Genomic DNA, 18,167 nt, shown 5'->3' with positions numbered 1-18,167 from the left:
TTCTGGTCGGGGCACATGCCTGGGTTTCGGGCTCAGTCTCCAGTAGGGGCCTGCAGAGGGCAATCAATCGATGTTTCACTCTCACATAGCTATTTCTCTCTCTCTCTCCCGTTCCCTTCCTTTACCTCTAAAAAAAACAATTAAAAACATATTTTAAAAACTTAGATATGATCTAAGAAGCATCTCTTAAGTATACTCTGCCCTAATTTACCTCCCCATCTCACAAACACACAAGATGCCTACAGAAAACAAACAAACAAAACAAAGCCCTCCCAGTTTAATAGGGTTCGTGGAATCAAATATTCTAATGAGGATACTATCAATATCAGTAATATAATGTCAAGTGTTTATGATTTAATATTATTCAGAAGACATGATACTTAAGATTCTGTGGAGCAGGCATTGCTGCAGTGCTGACTGTGTGCAGTGTAGATGAATATATTTGATCTGAACCTAGAAGTAGGACAAAGGCCCACAGGGGTTTGAAAGAGGAGGAGGGTTTCAGGGAAGGCTGAGGGTTTTCTCCTTTAGTAATTCGAGAATTATGTCTGCGAAGGCCCGGCAGGAGATGAACCCGCGAGCTAGGCCAGTGCCAGATTAAGAAGGTCTGCAATGCCGTGTCGAATTTGTTGAATTTAGGTAAATAGGGTATCAGCAGCGGCTTGTAAACAGGAATTAATGATCCAAAGACCTTTTTTCAGAAAGCTAAAAGAGGCAACAATATATATTCTGCTGTTTGTGGCACTTACTGACCTTGAGTGTACGCTGTAAATTTGGATGCCTTTTCACAGATACCAGGTATATTCTAGTCAGTGGTTAGCCACTTTCTAGGTCCTAATGGTGCTGGCTCCTCAGTCTTGTTGCGTGATGAGCAGCATAACGCGTTCGTTCAAAATCAAGCCGTCCACATCGTATCTTCAGGGCCAAATTGATCCGTCTGCTGCCGTTGTGTTCCCATGGGCAGCGTCTCTACAGTGCTGCAGGAACTCCTTCAGCAGCTTTCGTAGACTTTTTGTTGCTCTTTTCTGTTGGCTGTAGTCACTCCACTTCAGCACCCTGGACATAGCTATTTTGGTCTCTACAAACGTGTCTGGTTGCACGACATCCTCCCCCAAATTTCTATTCCAGCTATGAATGTCCTTTCAGATCAGCATTCAGCCTGTTGCTCCCGCCAACTGGGATTCACTAGTATTTGCTTTTCCATTATTGGTTGGCAGTGACGACTTGCCCTTTCAGCATCATGAGGCTCAGAAGCAATTCTGGCAATAACTCTGGGTTAAAGACGACTTTACTAAAATCCTCTTAGCCAGCCACACGTTGTCTTCAGTTCTTAATTGGTTCATAGGTTTCTTTTCAGTGCACCTTTCTCTCCGGGCCCTATTCCAAATTCAAAAGATGCCTGTCTCAGGTTTCATGAAGTATTTTCTTCCTTGAAGACTCCTCTTCTTGAAACGGAAAACAGGATGCAGGTACCCTGAGAACTAACATGCTAACTAAAGTGATTTATGAAATACTTTCCATCTTTACCCAAGTCCTTGGCAAACATCTCTTGTTTATTGCTTTAGTCGGCATATACTCAGAACATTTTAGGCCCTCATTAATTCTAGACTACTGAGACTTCTTGGAAATAGGCCTTGTCTTTTTGCATTAGTGAAAATTTTTCAACAGACTTAATTCCAGGTAGTTGAAACACTGCATTTCTTGTAGTAACATAATAATTGCCACAATTGTAATGGAATAGGTAAAATAATGAATTTTCACCTTATTATATCGTCAAAATTCATAGCCCTGGAGCTCTGCAGTCATACAATCCCAGTGCTTGAGAAGGGTTATTGAATGCTATGTGTCATTTCTGGAAAGTAAATATAACTATGCATATAAAGCACTCAGCACAGGGCCTGCTAAGTGATATTGGTAAACATCTATATTTCTAAATTCAAAATTTTGTAGGTGAGACATCTATTGCAATAATATTTTTTCCTCTATGTAGATCTAATTCTAGAAGCCTGTAAGAGTGTTTTGTTCTGTGTCTGCTTGCTCCCTTGCTCTTGCTTTACTTAAACGTCAGGGATTTTACTGAGCTATACCCCAAGGTGAGCCTTTGTCTCTTCAAACCAGGATGGAATTAGGTGAGCCCTTATCATCTGCTGACGATCATTTATTTTTATATCATTTATTTATTTTTGTTCATCCTTATGTGCTTTTTTGTGTGGAATTATTATTTACATGTTAGCTTTCCTGGACCTATCCTCCATATCACTGATATTTTCTTGGTAATGATTATCTAGTCAAGTACTTTTCTTTGCATTTCATCTTTCTGAAGGAAAATTTTTATTTCCATCATTCTTTCTGTTCTTGAATCTAAACTGTTTTTGTTTGTGTTACCCTGGGAAAAGACCTGTGTCAAGGTTTAATTACATGAAGTTCCTTTGGAAGGAGATCTCTAGAAGCCCTGGTAGAGGAATGAGGAAATAAAATGAGAAAGTGAAGGAAACCATATACTGTGCATTCCCAAACAAGTGAAACTGTGAGCAACTGCAGCTTATCCCAATGGGGTACTTTGAGAAAGAAAAACATGCAAGTTACCCCATCTAAGGATTGAGCAGGCTGGGGTGTTTAGAAGCCAACACTCCCAGTCAGTAGTTAAGAGCTGCTCCTGGAGAGGGTCTGTTCGCTGGCATTTCCTCTCTGCTATGTGCGTGATAAGTAGGACTATCGTCCCTGGCCAGACCAGACCTCTGGCAAAAAGATAAATACATGCTGGTTGCATGGAGATAGTAAGGCAAAGGGATATGGGCAGAGTAGCAATGGCATCTACTGTTTGTATCAGTGGGTGTTAGGGAAATATAATTAATAACAAAATCTTCCCCAGCCCAGCAATCCTTTCCACAAAGAAGGAGGACACATTTATTATTGAATAAGCATTAAACCAGAATGTGATGGACATCATACACAATCTACTAAGATTGCAAAACAGAGAGAAATCTCACTGTTATGTAGAGAAGCAGGTACAACCCATGACATACTTGTTCTCGACATAAATAATAACTAACCCTCACGTAAAAGGACGTGGCAGTCATAGAGTTCATTTTAACTTTATCTGGTTATAGGGGGTGACCATTTGTGTTAGTTAATGGCTTCATCCAAAGGGAAATCATTCTCCTATCTCTATGACAGGAGATAGTTTTGCAACTTGGAACAAGGCATCTACCAAAGTTAGGCTCCTACCATCCCACAGACACTGTCAGGTAGAGCTGTTATCTGTCTTGATGATTCCATTTCAAAGAGATGGCTTCCATGTCTTTGAGAAAGACATTTTTAGGTCATAATGTTGACAAAAGGCCCATCTATCTTCAAAAGGATACATGTATAAGAGAGCTAACTTACAATCGCACATTTTCTAAAATAAGTGCTCTGAAAAAATGGAAGGAGGTAAATCTCTTGCCTTATTTTCAACAGGGAGAATTAAGCCTCTTATTTTTAATTTCTATTTGTTCTTACCATGGAAATCATCTTTTAGAACCATAAAATTTTTGTGTCTGCATTTTATTTCAATTGCTTCCTAAAATGTGTTCAATCAAGTGTTCATCTTTCACTTCCTGCCATTCAACTGGCAGTGTTCAAATGGCATGTGTTCAGATGTTCTACCTGGTCTTCCTGTCTGTGGCTGCTAGTATTGCATGTTATTTTTATTTGTCAGTTTAGATAAGGTTTGTGAAATTAAATAGTGAAGCCCTTTAAATAGTGAGTGGGAGACAGAGAAATTTACACCCCTGTTGACCTCTGGTCGGTCCATGGTTTATCTGATTTCTCCCAACCTCAAAGGCAACCTGCTTTTTGGTTTCTTCTCAGGTTTTGAGGTCGGGGAGAACCATTACACTCACATGTCCACAGTTTTCTAAGTGCCAGGTTCTTCCAGGGATCCACTTCCTTCCCTCTGGACCCACTGGGCTCCAACACTGTTCTCCAAGTTCTTTCATTTTCCATAACAATCCCATGTTCTGAACCTGAACAAAGCCCACTCACCTCTAGTTGCATTTGGAAAAGAAGAGGCTAGAGAAGCATCTTTAGATAATTTGTGTTCCCCAGCGGTTCTATGCCCACAAAAATAAATGTTTGTGAGCACCTTTGACATTTAAATAAAATGTTAGGAGGCGGTCTTTTATATGTTAATTAAGAAGGATGACTTGTAAATCTTTCTGTAGGTTTCATTAGGTCAAGATTGATTGTCTTCTTTTCCTTGAATAGTGAAATAGCCCTTTTATTCTATCAAGACACTCTAAACTGAATAACACGCCTTCATAGTTTGATAAGCTAGACCGTCCTTGATGTATCTAGGGTATACGATTTGATTGTCTTGAATTGAGATTCTCAGTCTCTAGTAAACCCTCAACTTCCAAACACAAGCATAAGGAGCCTTCTGTTTTGCAGTATCCGCTTCTCCACCTTCAAAATACTGACCTACTTTAAAAAAGATCATCCTTGGTTTCATTGACGCATCTGTTACTTTGCCCTTCCTGAATCTTCATAGTGCTAGAATTGGTGTGCAGAGTGAAAAGATTTCCCTCCCGTAACTGACCCTTTGGGGGTGATGGCTGTAACCTGGAAGAGTTATTTCCATCTTCAGGAGAACCGGGATTTGTCAGTGAAGGCCACGCGGACCTGAGGTGCCCTTTGGGATCAAGCCTTTGCTTCTCTGTTGTGTGCTTTTATATCCATTTGTACAAAAACCTTTTGTGTGGCTAAATTTTGACAACTAATTTGTACATAAGAGAATTTTCACATATGTGTATTTAAAAATGCTTTTAAGTTAATGATTCAGACAAATCCCAATCAGGCCAAGGTATAAATAATAGATGTGTGCTTATTTCAATTTCTTGATGGGGAAAGCTGTGCAGACAATAACTTATTTATTTTCAAAGAGGATTTATGTTAAAAGAATGTTCCCTGGGGCGTTAAGAAGAAAAAGCCTTCAAAAAGCACTCTGGTAAATTATAACTCTGAGGATAAAATATGACAGTAATAATTGCTAAAGTAAAAACCAAAGTATAAAACTTACATGTACTTTATATCATGTGTTTACAACTTCTTTTATAAAAAAAATATTTAGTGTATGTCTGTCTCTGGAAGAGCTACTCCTAAGAGAATAATTGGGACCTTTAAATATATTAACTTTTTCGGTCCATATATAATTTTATGTATAGATTTAAATTTTAAATATTTTGCAATGGTCATGTTTGCTTAGTGCTTACTATGTTATTGCTCTTGTTACTATCGTCATTTTACAAGTGAGGAATTATAAGCCGGAAATAGTGAGGCCACCTGCTCAAGTTTTCAAAGTATTAAGTGGGAGAGCTGGGATTTTAACCCTGGCCATCACAAATGGAACCTGGGCTGTTCGCTGCCATCATATGTGGCCTTTCAATGTTATGTGGTCCATGGGACATACTGCAGACTATAAATTAATAATTAACTTGAAAGTTAAAATTCAAGAAGGTACACATAATGCTGTTAAATTTTCCTTATCTTTCTAAAACACATGTGAGCTCTTTGGCTTACAATAATTTTAAATGTACATTCTCTTAAAGTTATACATTTAAATTAACTTAATAATAAGTAAACCAGCATCAAACTGATTCACTCTTGGTTACATCTCATTGAAGCAACACTTAATTAGTTAATTAGGAACTTTTGTGATTATACCCTTTCAAGGGAATTTAATGTTCATGATAAACGGCCATGAACATAAGAGTAAGACTTTGGAGTCAGGCAGGCAGAACAAATGCCAGTCTCTCACGTCCTGAATCACTGCGACCAGGTCCCTTAGCTCCTCTAAGAGAAAATATTTCATTTTTTCTGAGTGTTTATAGTTTACCAGGCACTGTACTTGTGATTTATACACATTATGGCATTTCATTCTTGCATGAGAGATCTAGAGTTTCCTTATCTTATAGGTTAAGAACCTAAATCTCAAAAAATTTTGTAACTTTTTCAAATACTATAGATAATAAATACCAGTGCTGTTCATTTAAATCTAGAACTCTCTGACTTCAGAATCATGTTTTACTTTTCACTGCCCTCTGCGTCTCCCAATGCCCACTTTAGGGTTCTATGAAGATTAAATGCTATAGTGTGTATAAAATATGCAGTAGCAGCTTTATTGTAGATGCTCAAAGATTGGCATGAATAGTTGCCATTTTGAATTTTGATTTTTCTTAGTAATATATCTTAGAAGACACTATTTGGAAAGTTTTAATTTTCAGGATGAGGGTGCCTTTAGAGGAAAGTCCCATGGTGAGCTGTGACATTTTAAAGCTATGAGAAACCTGAGACATCATCACTTTTACCACAGTCTATTGTTTTTAGTTTGGTGATCTTGCAGAACAATATCCTCTTACCTGACATTTTTATACATAAACACATCTAAGTTGAGCTGATATGGTTGAATGGGATAGGGGAAGAATCCTCATTTTACTCTAACATAGTTCATAAGGTACCTCTTTGTAACCCTCCCGGTTCCATATATCACCATTTGAAAGTTATTTCCCTAGTAACTTTCTCTGCTTTTGCAAAGGAAGATACTGAGGGTCGCAAGAGCAGTGTTTGCTAAAGCTTGCAGTTAGTAGCAGAGCCATGAGTAGAAGAGCTGTTACACTTGACATCTTCTAAATTCTGGTCCAAAGCACTTTCGTGGACCCATGGCTACATAAGAGTGCCTACAGGAAAGCACAAGGGGGTATTTGTTCGTAGGATTTTTAAAATATTTGTTCCTATACATAAAGAGTAATAAAAAATATTTCAGCCTCTAACATGGTGGTGGTTGTTGTTAAAATATTACTACAAAGTTTTCAAGCATTGGGATCTTTTTTATGGACTCTAAAGTTAGCTTAGTTTGATTCCTGGGTGGAAACAGTAAGCATTGTATTTATACAGCTATTGATTCTCTTGAAATTGGAATAGCACAATAAGAACTAATGTATCTGCCAATTATCCAGTTGGTGTCGAGGCATAGGAGGGACTAGATAAGGGAGGCCATTGTCAAAAAGGTTGCTTATTCCAAAGTATTTATGAGCAGCACCAGAATATTCTTTTGGGTTAGTAGCTTCTGTTGCTTTGTTTACTTATATAGACTATGTTTGTGCTTACAATCACAGAACAAATACTTGATGAAGTGTAAACTACGATTGCATAATTACTTGATTACAAAATAAATTATCATTGAATATGCATGTATATTATCTAAATATTATTATATATTTAATAAGAGACATATTGAATGTAATAATAATTTGGAGACATCTTTCTAAGCTAAAAAGAAAATTATGTTAGTAAATATAATTAATTTTATTCCAAGGTCTCAGGACAATAAATGTTTATGCATTTAAAGAAAACCTTAGCATGACCAAAGAATAAAGATATGGCTGCGTGTTAGAAAAAAATGCAGCATAAAATTCACCCTCATTCAACAAAACATTATTGAGTGTCTTTCCCGTGTCCTATCGGATACACTTGTATATGCAGAAAATAATGAAACAGACAAATATAAATAAATCACAAATTAGAATGATAGTGAAATACTTTGATCTAGGAACAAAGTATTGTGAAAAGTGAGGGAGTTAATTTAACTACAGAAGCAATTTATGATACATGTGTATCATATGTTTTTGGTCAGGAAGTATTTTGATAATTAAAAGAAGTTGAAATGGGAATTATATAACAAAATGCAGTAACAAATACAAGTATAAGTAACTTTGGTAACAAATTCCACTGACTCCGAGTTTATAAAATTTAGGTGGCCGAAGCTGAAACCATCACACTACCTTGGACATGAGCTTACATATTTTATGAGAGAATAAATACTCAGTTAATCTGGGCGGTCAGTTAAGTGGGTAGTGTAAAGGCTACTTATAGTTAGATGTTTAAGAAAAGAAAACAATGTGTATGACATCACATATGTATACATCTAGATGAACACATAGGTGTTTAAAAAATGATGAGTAAGACATCCAGTGAGTTATTCAGGTTTCCTCTCTGCTGGTGGTGGTGGGGATGGGATTCCTTTCAGGAAACTCTGGAAAGACAAAATACCAAAATCTGGAATAGCACAAAGAAGAAATTTACGTTCTGCATCATATTATGAACAATTTGTAACATATTCTTTAAAAAATATCCAAAGCACATGGTTACTTTTCTGCATTTGACAAAATAGAAACATTTACTTTCACTAAAATCCCACTATAAAGAGCACTGTGCCCGGTGGGCGTGGCTCAGCGATTGAGCATCGACCTAGGATCCAGGCGATCGGGGTTCGATTCCTGGTCAGGGCACATGCCCGGGTTGCGGGCTCGATCAATGACTCTCTCATCATTGATGTTTCTATCTCTCTCTCTCCCTCTCCTTTCTTCTCTCTGAAATCAATAAAGATATATTAAAAAAAAAAAAAAGCACTGTAGTGTGTGTGCGTGTGTGTGTGTGTGCGTGTGCGCCGCGTCTCCACACTGACTTCTAAGGATGTCATTTACTGGTGTTCCCTTTATTTCACTGAGCTCCATAATGAGCTGGACATGTAAGCTTGGGAATTAGCACTCGATAACTAAATTACTCTGTTTAATAGAGGTGAAAATAATTTTAAATTCCCTAGGAAATGTCAGGTGGGAGGAGAGAGTAATATGAACATTAGAGACAGAAGAGAAAAAAATTAAAATTGTGTAATGAAGCAGGGAAGGGCTTGGGACAAGAGAATGAGGATTTTTTTTTTTCATTGATAATGAAATTATCAATGTGACCTCTTTGCTTTGTGCCCCTCTGATGTTTTAATTGAAGTCTGTGTCACCCATAAGTGATTTTGAGAGTGGATCTTTTAGGATATTTTAAGAAATTCTGAGTTTTATATTACAATTGGCATTTGGCAAATCCAGGGACCAAATGGCTGGACTCAGTACCAGAGCAAAAGGGGACATCTGACCCTGTGTCCTGTTTGGGGAATTTGTCTTGAATTATCTGAACTAAGGTGAAATACCCAGTTGTGAGCTGACTTGAGTCCCTACCCCCAAAAATAGAATCAGGGGGTGGAGGGTCCTAACCATCCTGCCCTCAGTGTGCAGGGAAATAACGAAGACCCCTTCATGAAGCCCATTTGTTTTAGACATACCAGAATATCCTTGGTAAATTGTGCAAACTAACCTGAGCTCAACCTTAAAAACTTTGGATGAATGCCTCGTTTGGAACTGATGGTTACAAACAGAGAGTTAGGGGTCAACAGTGTGATGTGAGATCACTAGCATTTTGAGTAAACCCGTCATAAAGGAGATGAGTGAGAGTCTTGCAAGATGGGCACACAGCTATTCAATCAGAACCGTGGGGGAGGGGAAAGGAAATACGGGGCAGATGTTGCTTGTTGTGTAAGGACCTGTAATCTGCTGTAGGGTGCCCTGGAGAGCACAGGCCATGTGGGTCTGGATACCAGTAAATTGCTGAGAGACCACTGGCCAAGGTCTTCTAGAAACTAGAGACCCGTGGGGAAATCTGAATGTATAAAAAGCTGACTTGCCCCTGTGTACCTGTACCAGCAACACACCCACAGTGATTAACAATCTGGCCTTTCAGTATGAGATCGCCTGGATTGTAATCCAGCTCAATGATGCATACTCTGTGTAACTCTGACTGAGTTTCTCTCTCTGTGCCACAGTCTCTTCATGAGGAAAATGAGGGAAATAACGTTATCTAACAGAAACTGTAGTTATGCAGATACAAATAGATAACCCATGGAAAGTACTTTGTATACCTTTGACCTAAAAAGCAGTATAAAAAAGTATGACTTCTATTTCATTACTATTATTGTTGTGAAAAGAGACGAAGAAAATACATGGAAAATGCCAGAAGTGTATCTTGAATTGTGTAGCTGTTAATTTTTTAAAGAAATATTTTTACTTTTGGGGATTTTTTTTAGGTTTTCTTCAGTAAATATGCTATTTTAAATTAAGAAGAAAATTTTCTAATTGTCAAATTATTTTCAAGTAAGAAACATTCTTTTCGTACAAAGGATAATTCTGACGAGAAAGTCTCCTTAAAAAATTATTTTAACAAGTAAAAGCATGAATGCAGTTCCGGTTAGACGCTTAGTGTCATGCTATTCTCTATAAAATAACTAATAAAATCTTACCTGTTTTATTATATTTTACCTTAGAGTATAACATGGGGGTAGTGTGGGCATATGTAAACCTAGATTTAATATTTTCTAATGCCTTTGTTTAGAATCTCTTATATTTAGTAACTAATAATTTTTTTTTTTTTTTAATTCTCACCTGAGGATATTTTTTTCATTGATTTTTAGGGAGAGGAAGGGAGGGGGAGGTAGAGAGAGAGAGAAACATCACTGTGAGAGAGACACATCCATTGATCACCTCATGCGCTGGCCCCAACTGAGGCCAGGGATCAAATCAGCAATCGGGTACATGTCCATGACTGGGAATCGAACCCGCAACCCTTCTCTGCTCAGACTGATGCTCTAACCACTTATTAAAATGTAGGTAGAACATTCTGGTTTTCTGAAAGAACAGTGATTAATCTTTGGTTTGTTATCTGCAAAATATTCGTCAGACACAAAAACAATCCTTTTCTTGCAGAATGTGGGGGAGCACACTAAAGAGTTAATTGCATTTCTGTAACTTCTTTTCAGGGATTTAACATTTTCATTTAGCTGATTAAAATCTGCTGTAGGTGATCATTATGCCAGGTGTGTGTTTCTTTTTTTAAAATGTCATTCACCCAAAAATGATTTTAAAATCTTTAAATGGCTTGAACCAGATTTTTATTTCTCAAAGGGTTTCTACTTATGGAAAATTTGCTTAGATTATACCCTTTTGTCATCGTCTCAATAAATGTTAAATCAATGCAAAATGAGTGGATTTGTATTTCTAAAAATAACATCTTTCACAGGAAGAAGAGCTAAGGAAGAGTGGGGAAGCCAAATATGCCCACTTGAGTGATGAGCTTCACGTATTAATTGAAGTGTTTGCGCCACCTGGGGAAGCTTATTCACGTATGAGTCATGCACTGGAAGAGATTAAAAAATTCCTGGTTCCCGTAAGTGTTTTTCATTTTTTACAAAGAAGTTTCTTAGCAGTTTCTATTTTTAAAATGTGCCTTTGAGCTTCACTAACTTTTTAGAAGGAAACTCATGTTGCAAACTAGTTATTCATAGAGTTGATATGAACATAAAAAATAATATAGAATACAATAAACACTTAGCACCGGACCTGGCATGTTGCCACATCATGATGGTTCCACAGCAGTATTTATCTTCAGTGCATTACCTGCCAGGCACCAGCACATAACCGTGCAGGGTGAGACAGTGAACACATGAGCACAGATGCATAATTGAAGTTGTGTACTTTTCTTTTGTGTCTTAATAACTTGATAATTGACATGCACTATTGACAATTTTTAATTAATATTAAAGCATTTACAGTTGTAGTGGGAACAAAAAGATTACATATGTAATACTTGTAACAAGACAGTGTTATTGTTTGAAAATATAAAATGTATTTTTATGTGATAGTATGCAAAGCGCTGGCTCATTATAAAATGTAATATAAGATAATCAGTATTAATAGACTCAGACATTTGTTTACATGAAGCAAAAATTGGAAAAATAAACTCATTGCACTATGCGAGAGCAATAGAGAATGTTTGGTTAGTAAGGCAGTAAATTCAGGATTGCACTTTGAATAGAATTCCATACTGATTTTCTAAAAAATTGAGGAAGATTATATGAATGAAGCTTTTCTAAAGGTTGAGAATTTAGCATTCTAGGAATAGGTCATTCAAATAGAAGTCTTTGGCAGAGAGAGAGAGAGAGAGAGGGAGAGAGGGAGGGAGGGAGGGAGGCAGGGAGGGAGGGAGGGAGGGAGGGAGGGAGGGAGGGAGGGAGGAAAACTAAAATTAATCTGTGCAACAAAGAACACAGTAGATTTCTAAACTAATCAATAAACTCAGAGGAAATGGTGGGTAAGACTCATTGATTGACAGTGATTTTGAGAATGGGAAAAGAAAGAAAAAACAATTTCAGAATGTAAACGTATCAAAATCTAACCACATAATTAATCTATTTATATGCCTAGCTTAAAATTTCCTCTAAAGACAAGGTTATAGAATAATGCCATACCACTCTTATTATTCCCTGATATTATATGCTCACCGAATTTCTGCATAAATTATTATCTGGTGCTTACCTGAACACCTCCCTGAGTAGATTCTATATTTCTTAAGAATGAGGGTGCTAGGTATGTTCTCTCTCCTTTTTCCTCTAAAGAAAATGCGTAGTACTATTGGGTAAACAGTTTTACTATGTTTATCTCAGACCAAACTTCTGATGATGTTGAACTTCTGATGAAAACGCTAGGATTGCCTACACTACTAACATATTTCATGATGGAAGACAAGTCATTTATATATTCAGAGTTTCTGCTTATTCATCTTTAAAAAGAAGATAATTATAATTAACTGACCTCTGTCACAACCATTGTGAATATTAAATGGGGTACTGCATATGAAAGGACATAAAGTTACAAAGCACTATATAAATGGATGTTTTTTAATCAATTTTATTTTTATGGTAGATAGCCTAGGAATGGCTTTTTGAGGTGAAATATGTAAGATGAAATACTATTTTATTGCTACATAAATATTGGACCTAGGCTGTAGGCTAGGTTAACCTTACTGCATTAGAAATACCACTAACACATCTTCTTAGACGCCTTGGTGCTTGTGATCATTGCATTGTATCTTCTGCACTGAAATATATACTCCATGAGAGCAGGGCTAGCAGTACCTCTCTTGGATTTCCATCATTTAGCATCATACCTGGCAAGTCAATGTTTGTTTGATATCTGATGGAAGGAATGGCTGGCAAGCACCAGGAGCGCTGCAGATAGGGATCCAAGAGCTCTCTGGGCCACGTTCAGGAAGTAGTAGCCCACAATCAAGGTGCTCTGTCCACATATACGCATCCAGATGGAGGCTGAAAATCTTATCCTGACCAGTTTGACCCGCTCCTGTCAATCTCTGGGATTTTATCTCCACCTGTCCAACTGCTCACTTGTGCTCCAGACATGCTGACTTCCATTCATGCAATACTCCAGGCTCCCTCCTCAGTAAGGGCCTTTGAAGATTCATCTCCAAATTATTGACACAGCTATCTCCTTGTCATTCAAGTCTTGGCTCACCTGTTAGCAGAGCAGGAAATTCTTCCTTGACCAAACAGCCTGAAATAGCCTCTTGACATTTGTACAATTCTATTAAGTTTCACAGTATCACTGGCCACCTGATTTAACATTGCCATTCATGGTCTCACTATGCCCTAGCTCTCCTCACTGTTTTATTTCCTCATAGCTCTTATCACCTTCAGAATATATATATTGTATGTATGTGTATATTTATTTTTAACTTATTTGTTAATTGTTGGTTTTCCTGCTAAAATATAAATGTCATATGGGCAGAGATTATTGTCTAATTTCACTGCTTTATTCTCCCATTTTGAACTATGCTGGGCACATAAGAAGCACTTAATAAATATTTTTATGAGTGAATAAATGATTGAATGAATAGCTTTTAAAAAAATAAATAACGATTCTGATATTGCTCCACGTTATATGAACAAATCTTACAGTCGCCGAAAGTCCCCTCACTTGATAGATTTCTCCCATTTGCCTTGCCTTGCCTCAGCACCCAGCAAAGGGTGGCATCTGTCTGCTTCATCCATCACAGCTGCAAGGGGGGAAGGAATTGCCAGTTCTTTGTTTATTATATGAAATCACTTGGAGATCCAGGTTTCTTTTGACATTTGATATTAAAGTCCACAGAAATGCTAACACTCTGGGACATTAACATTTACAAGCATCATAGGTGAAGAATTTTAGCCAGGAAGAGGCACGGACAACATGGAAAGCTAGTGCAGAAGAGGGCCACGAAGTCCCACTGGCATCTAGGTCCTCTACAGAATGGAGTGTTTTTCCATGATTAGAATTTTTACCTCCCTCCCCTTCCTGTATGTAACCAAGTGTTTACACAGTTTGTTCACAGTCCAGGGGCTGTAATCATCTAAGACTGCTGACTTTAGAACATACAAATATTTATGAACCGTCTGAATGCCGCAAGATGTTGGGAAACAACACAGTTTCAGTGCTTAAAGTGAATTGTTAGAGACAAAAGAATTATTATTGCCCAGGGAAAATTTCTGCATGCTAGTCTCCGCTGAGCCACTGTAGTTTATCAAAACAAGTAGAGTGGCAGGTCAATAAAACATCAATAAACTGAACCTTGTTGATTTTAAATCTTGAGTGCTTTGAGCAGATGCTACATTAAGGTTTTCCTTATATTTGCTAATTTGGTTTACAGATTACACATGTTAAATAAATTATTTGACAATGGCAAAAGGTAAATAAAATCTTAAACTAATATCTTTCAATAATGTCAATGCCTCTGCCTTCCCTTTATAAACTGTAAAGGGGTAAACAAGTCCATTATTATATTTTGTAATACTCCCTTCTTTTATATTCAGACACTTGGACTGCCACTTGTGATTGCGCAGGTTGTGCCTTGTGCAATGCTAGGGGGCAGCATCTATATCGTAGTTTGTGGATGGGACCCCTGCTGCCCTGAATACTACTACACTTTTCCAACTTTAGTCAGATTAACTTAATATAATGATCCTGTATTTCTTTTCCCTAAAGTGATTGACTCTCACCTTTAATTAAATTGAGTTAGTAAGTTTTACTAATGTTTAATAATTAACTCATGGTTGAAACATACTACAAAGGATCTCATATTTAGAACTTATGAAGAATTCAGCAAAATTTTGCTCATTGGATGTTAATTTATACATCCTTTTATCAAAAAGGTGAAAGGAGTGGTTCCATATAAACAGGAAATTAGATTTAGGTCACAGATAACAAATAGATTACTTTGTTGCCTTCTGAAGAGTTAGTTATTTACAGAATTAAGAGATCACAATATTAATTTTTACCAAGACTTGTAATGGCCTTGAATCTTTCCAAGTGCGGTATGCTACACAACACTTTAATATTATGAGTTAACACAACTTGAAAAGTATTTGTCATGCCTGGGTTAAACCTCTAATGATCATCACTGCAAGTTTGTGTCATTTAAGGAAAAGGCATATATATATATGTATGCATATATATGTGTGTGTATATATATGTATGTATATGTATATATATATGTATGTGTATGTATGTATGAATATATATAAAAGAGGCAGGGTGTGTGTATATATACATGTATATATATATATAAAAGAGAGGCAGGGTACACACACACACATATGTGTGTGTGTGTGTGTGTGTGTGTGTGTGTGTGTGTGTGTATCCATTCACCCACAGGGACATTCACAACCCCTGATGTTTAGTTTCTTCTAAATGCCAGAAAGAAAAACATGCCGTTTGAAGCATTTGTTGTGCCTTCTATAATGACACCTAGTATAAAATGAATACATACCTATACATATGTGTGTGTGTGTGTGTGTGTGTGTGTATATAACTTAATCCCTATGTGAAGTTTGTATCTGTGTTTGTGGTGTGTGTGTCTTTTTTTTCACATATATTAATACTTTAAGTAAATTCAACACAGGAAAGAAAAGCATCAGACCTGGTTGTTTATTTCATTCTTGCATTAGATTGGATGTATTTCTTGGTGATAGCCATGATTCTTGAAATGGGGCTATTAAGGCATATTATATCATTTCAAGTTTGAAATATTGGAAACCATATAGAAAACCTAATAAGAGTGTGACTGTGGAAGAAAAGTAAAGCACTTTTCCTCTTTATGGTAAAAGCAAATAGAAGACATTCTTGCCCTCTGTTCTTCAAAGACGCTAATCCCAGCTCCAGAATGGGAAAATGACACTGATTGCTAGTAGAAATCATACAAGAAAGTAGATATAAAGAAATTAGAAAAGATGGGGAGGGTATTTTTAGTCAGGGAGATGGAAGAAAACCTAGACTTTCATGCACTGAAAAATGTTTTGTAAAATTTTGGAAGATTATAAACAGAATGTATCTGTGAAATTTATACTAAAATTTGATAAGTGACTATTTGGTCAGTCTTCAATGCAGGTGAATATGTAGGGAAAACAGTGTATTAAGTGAAAACATACCAGCCAGCAAAAGCAACATTGGTAAATGATAAGACCCGCAAGGTGGGGAAGGGCAGATGCAGTTTGGCTGCTGCTGGCAGGAGTTCGGCATTCACAGCGACAACATCCTGCAATCAAAAGAAAGTTCAATGCGGAAAGGGAAACAGGATCCATAACCTGGATATTGTTCCTCTATTGTTGTTAAACAGTTTTAAAGAGTTTCCTCAGATGGTTATCTTCAAAACCAATTAATTCCCTTTTCTTCCCCGTAATTAACCATATTTTAATAGTGTGGTAGCTAATAGCACTAAGCACAAACCACATAAATTTATGTAATTATTACTTGCTCTGAAAATATCTACTGTATTGCTACAGCACTATGATTATATTATGATTACATTTGCAGACATTTTTAATCATCTAATATTGAGTATTCTTAGCTGAAATTTGTGATGGGTAATACAAGCCTCTGAATTAGAAAAAAATAAATTATTACTAGTTCTTAGAAAAGAACTAATAATAATTATTATATAACTAATTATATGATAATACAATTTACTATTATTATTTTTATTATTATTATTGAAACCCAAGGCCACTTTAGCATTGCTAATTGATTGACATAACCTGGAAGACAGATGAAAGAAGTGTGATTTTTCTGCAAACCCTGATACAATTGTCTTCTCGCTCCTCACCAGTACAGATAATCAAATATCCACTTTATAAATCTAGAACCAGGATGTGATCATCTGGTCTGTATCTTAGAAAACAATTTATCACTAAGTATCTCTGGTCTCATTCGATGCCAGCATTGTGAGTTCTCCAAAACCAGCCTTTCACGAGCTCATATTGCTTCTTAGATGTCAACACCCTGTTCCTGCCTGTCAGCACCTTGCTTTCAGCGGGATGAGTTACTTCTTCCCTATTAACTGACATTATAATAAACACAACTGATTTTGCAATTTCATACATAGATTTTAGCAGGAAAGCTTAGCAGCGTTCCTAAAAAGGTATCTATGTTGTTAAACATCTGTAGTTCTTAAGATACAGGTTTGATCTCCAAGGCAAGAATCTCACCTCTTACTTTTATTGGATTTTAGTATTAGGAGAACCTTAGAGGATTAAATAGAAATTTTTATATAGTATTCAAGCCATTTACTAAATACTAGTCCTACACTTTTATATAATAAACATACCTGCACTGATCTGCAAATTCATAGATGAAATCAACTAAAAAAGACTCATGATTATTGAAGAATTTGGTACAAAAAGGAATCAAGACAGAAAAGTAGCTCAACAATCAGAATTGTTAAATAAAGGGTATAATTTTTAATTGAGTAAGTAATTTAAATAAATAAAGTAAATGGTAATAATGAATGAAAGGTGAAAACTTTGTTTAAATTCAATTCAACAAATATTTCTAAGCATCAAATATATGCCAGTCATGGTTCTAGAAATTTGTGTTACGTCAGTCACTGCCCTTGTAGAATTTAAGATCCAGATGAATATTATGGAGACACATTTGAGAGAAAATTGGAATGGGAGACCAGGTTGGGTAATAAGGGCAACACAGACAATTGTGATGATAGACTAGGCAACACTGATCAAACCTAAAGTGTTATTTTCTAGAGTCAGGAAAAATCTGTTGCTGACAAAGACCACCACCCTATAGAACTTCAGTTCTAGCAGTTAGTTCTTGCTTTTAATAAGCTAATTTTTAGCTGCCTAAGATACAGTGTAAGCTTATTTTGAATTACCCTTCCTGATTCACTGATCTCATTTTACATCTCTGAAGTTTTTTTTCAGCAAGCTACCATGGACAACATACTGATTCCTCCAGAAAGTATTCAAACTAGATATCCAGGGAACTTGAGAATCCCTATTCTTCCAAAAAAATGTATCTTTTATCTAATCTCTAATTTTTGTTTTTTATCTCTCTCTGTCTGTTCCACCCAGACTCTCTACCTAATGTATTTAAGGGCGCATATATACCACTTCCTTAAAATACAAGTGG

The 18,167-nt window shown here is 36.5% G+C and overlaps 1 protein-coding gene across 6 annotated transcripts in view; it reads left to right on the top strand.

Annotated features, from left to right (window-relative positions):
* Positions 1 to 18,167, top strand: part of KHDRBS2 (KH RNA binding domain containing, signal transduction associated 2) — a 485,057-nt gene that overhangs the window by 203,080 nt on the left and 263,810 nt on the right. For all 6 annotated transcript variants that reach the window (XR_001602029.2, XR_001602027.2, XR_001602030.2 and 3 more), the window contains exon 4: positions 10,939 to 11,085. Coding sequence is in view for 1 of the 6 variants with exons in the window: in XM_016197236.2 (XP_016052722.2) it covers positions 10,939 to 11,085 (147 nt within the window). In the remaining 5 variants the exon portion in view is untranslated. The remainder of the gene's footprint in view (positions 1 to 10,938; positions 11,086 to 18,167) is intronic.

This window comes from Miniopterus natalensis, chromosome 5 (genome assembly GCF_054644295.1).
Source record: "Miniopterus natalensis isolate mMinNat1 chromosome 5, mMinNat1.hap1, whole genome shotgun sequence".
Taxonomy (NCBI): domain Eukaryota; kingdom Metazoa; phylum Chordata; class Mammalia; order Chiroptera; family Miniopteridae; genus Miniopterus; species Miniopterus natalensis.
Note: the sequence above shows the minus strand (reverse complement) of the source record. Positions and strands in the feature narration are given on the sequence as shown.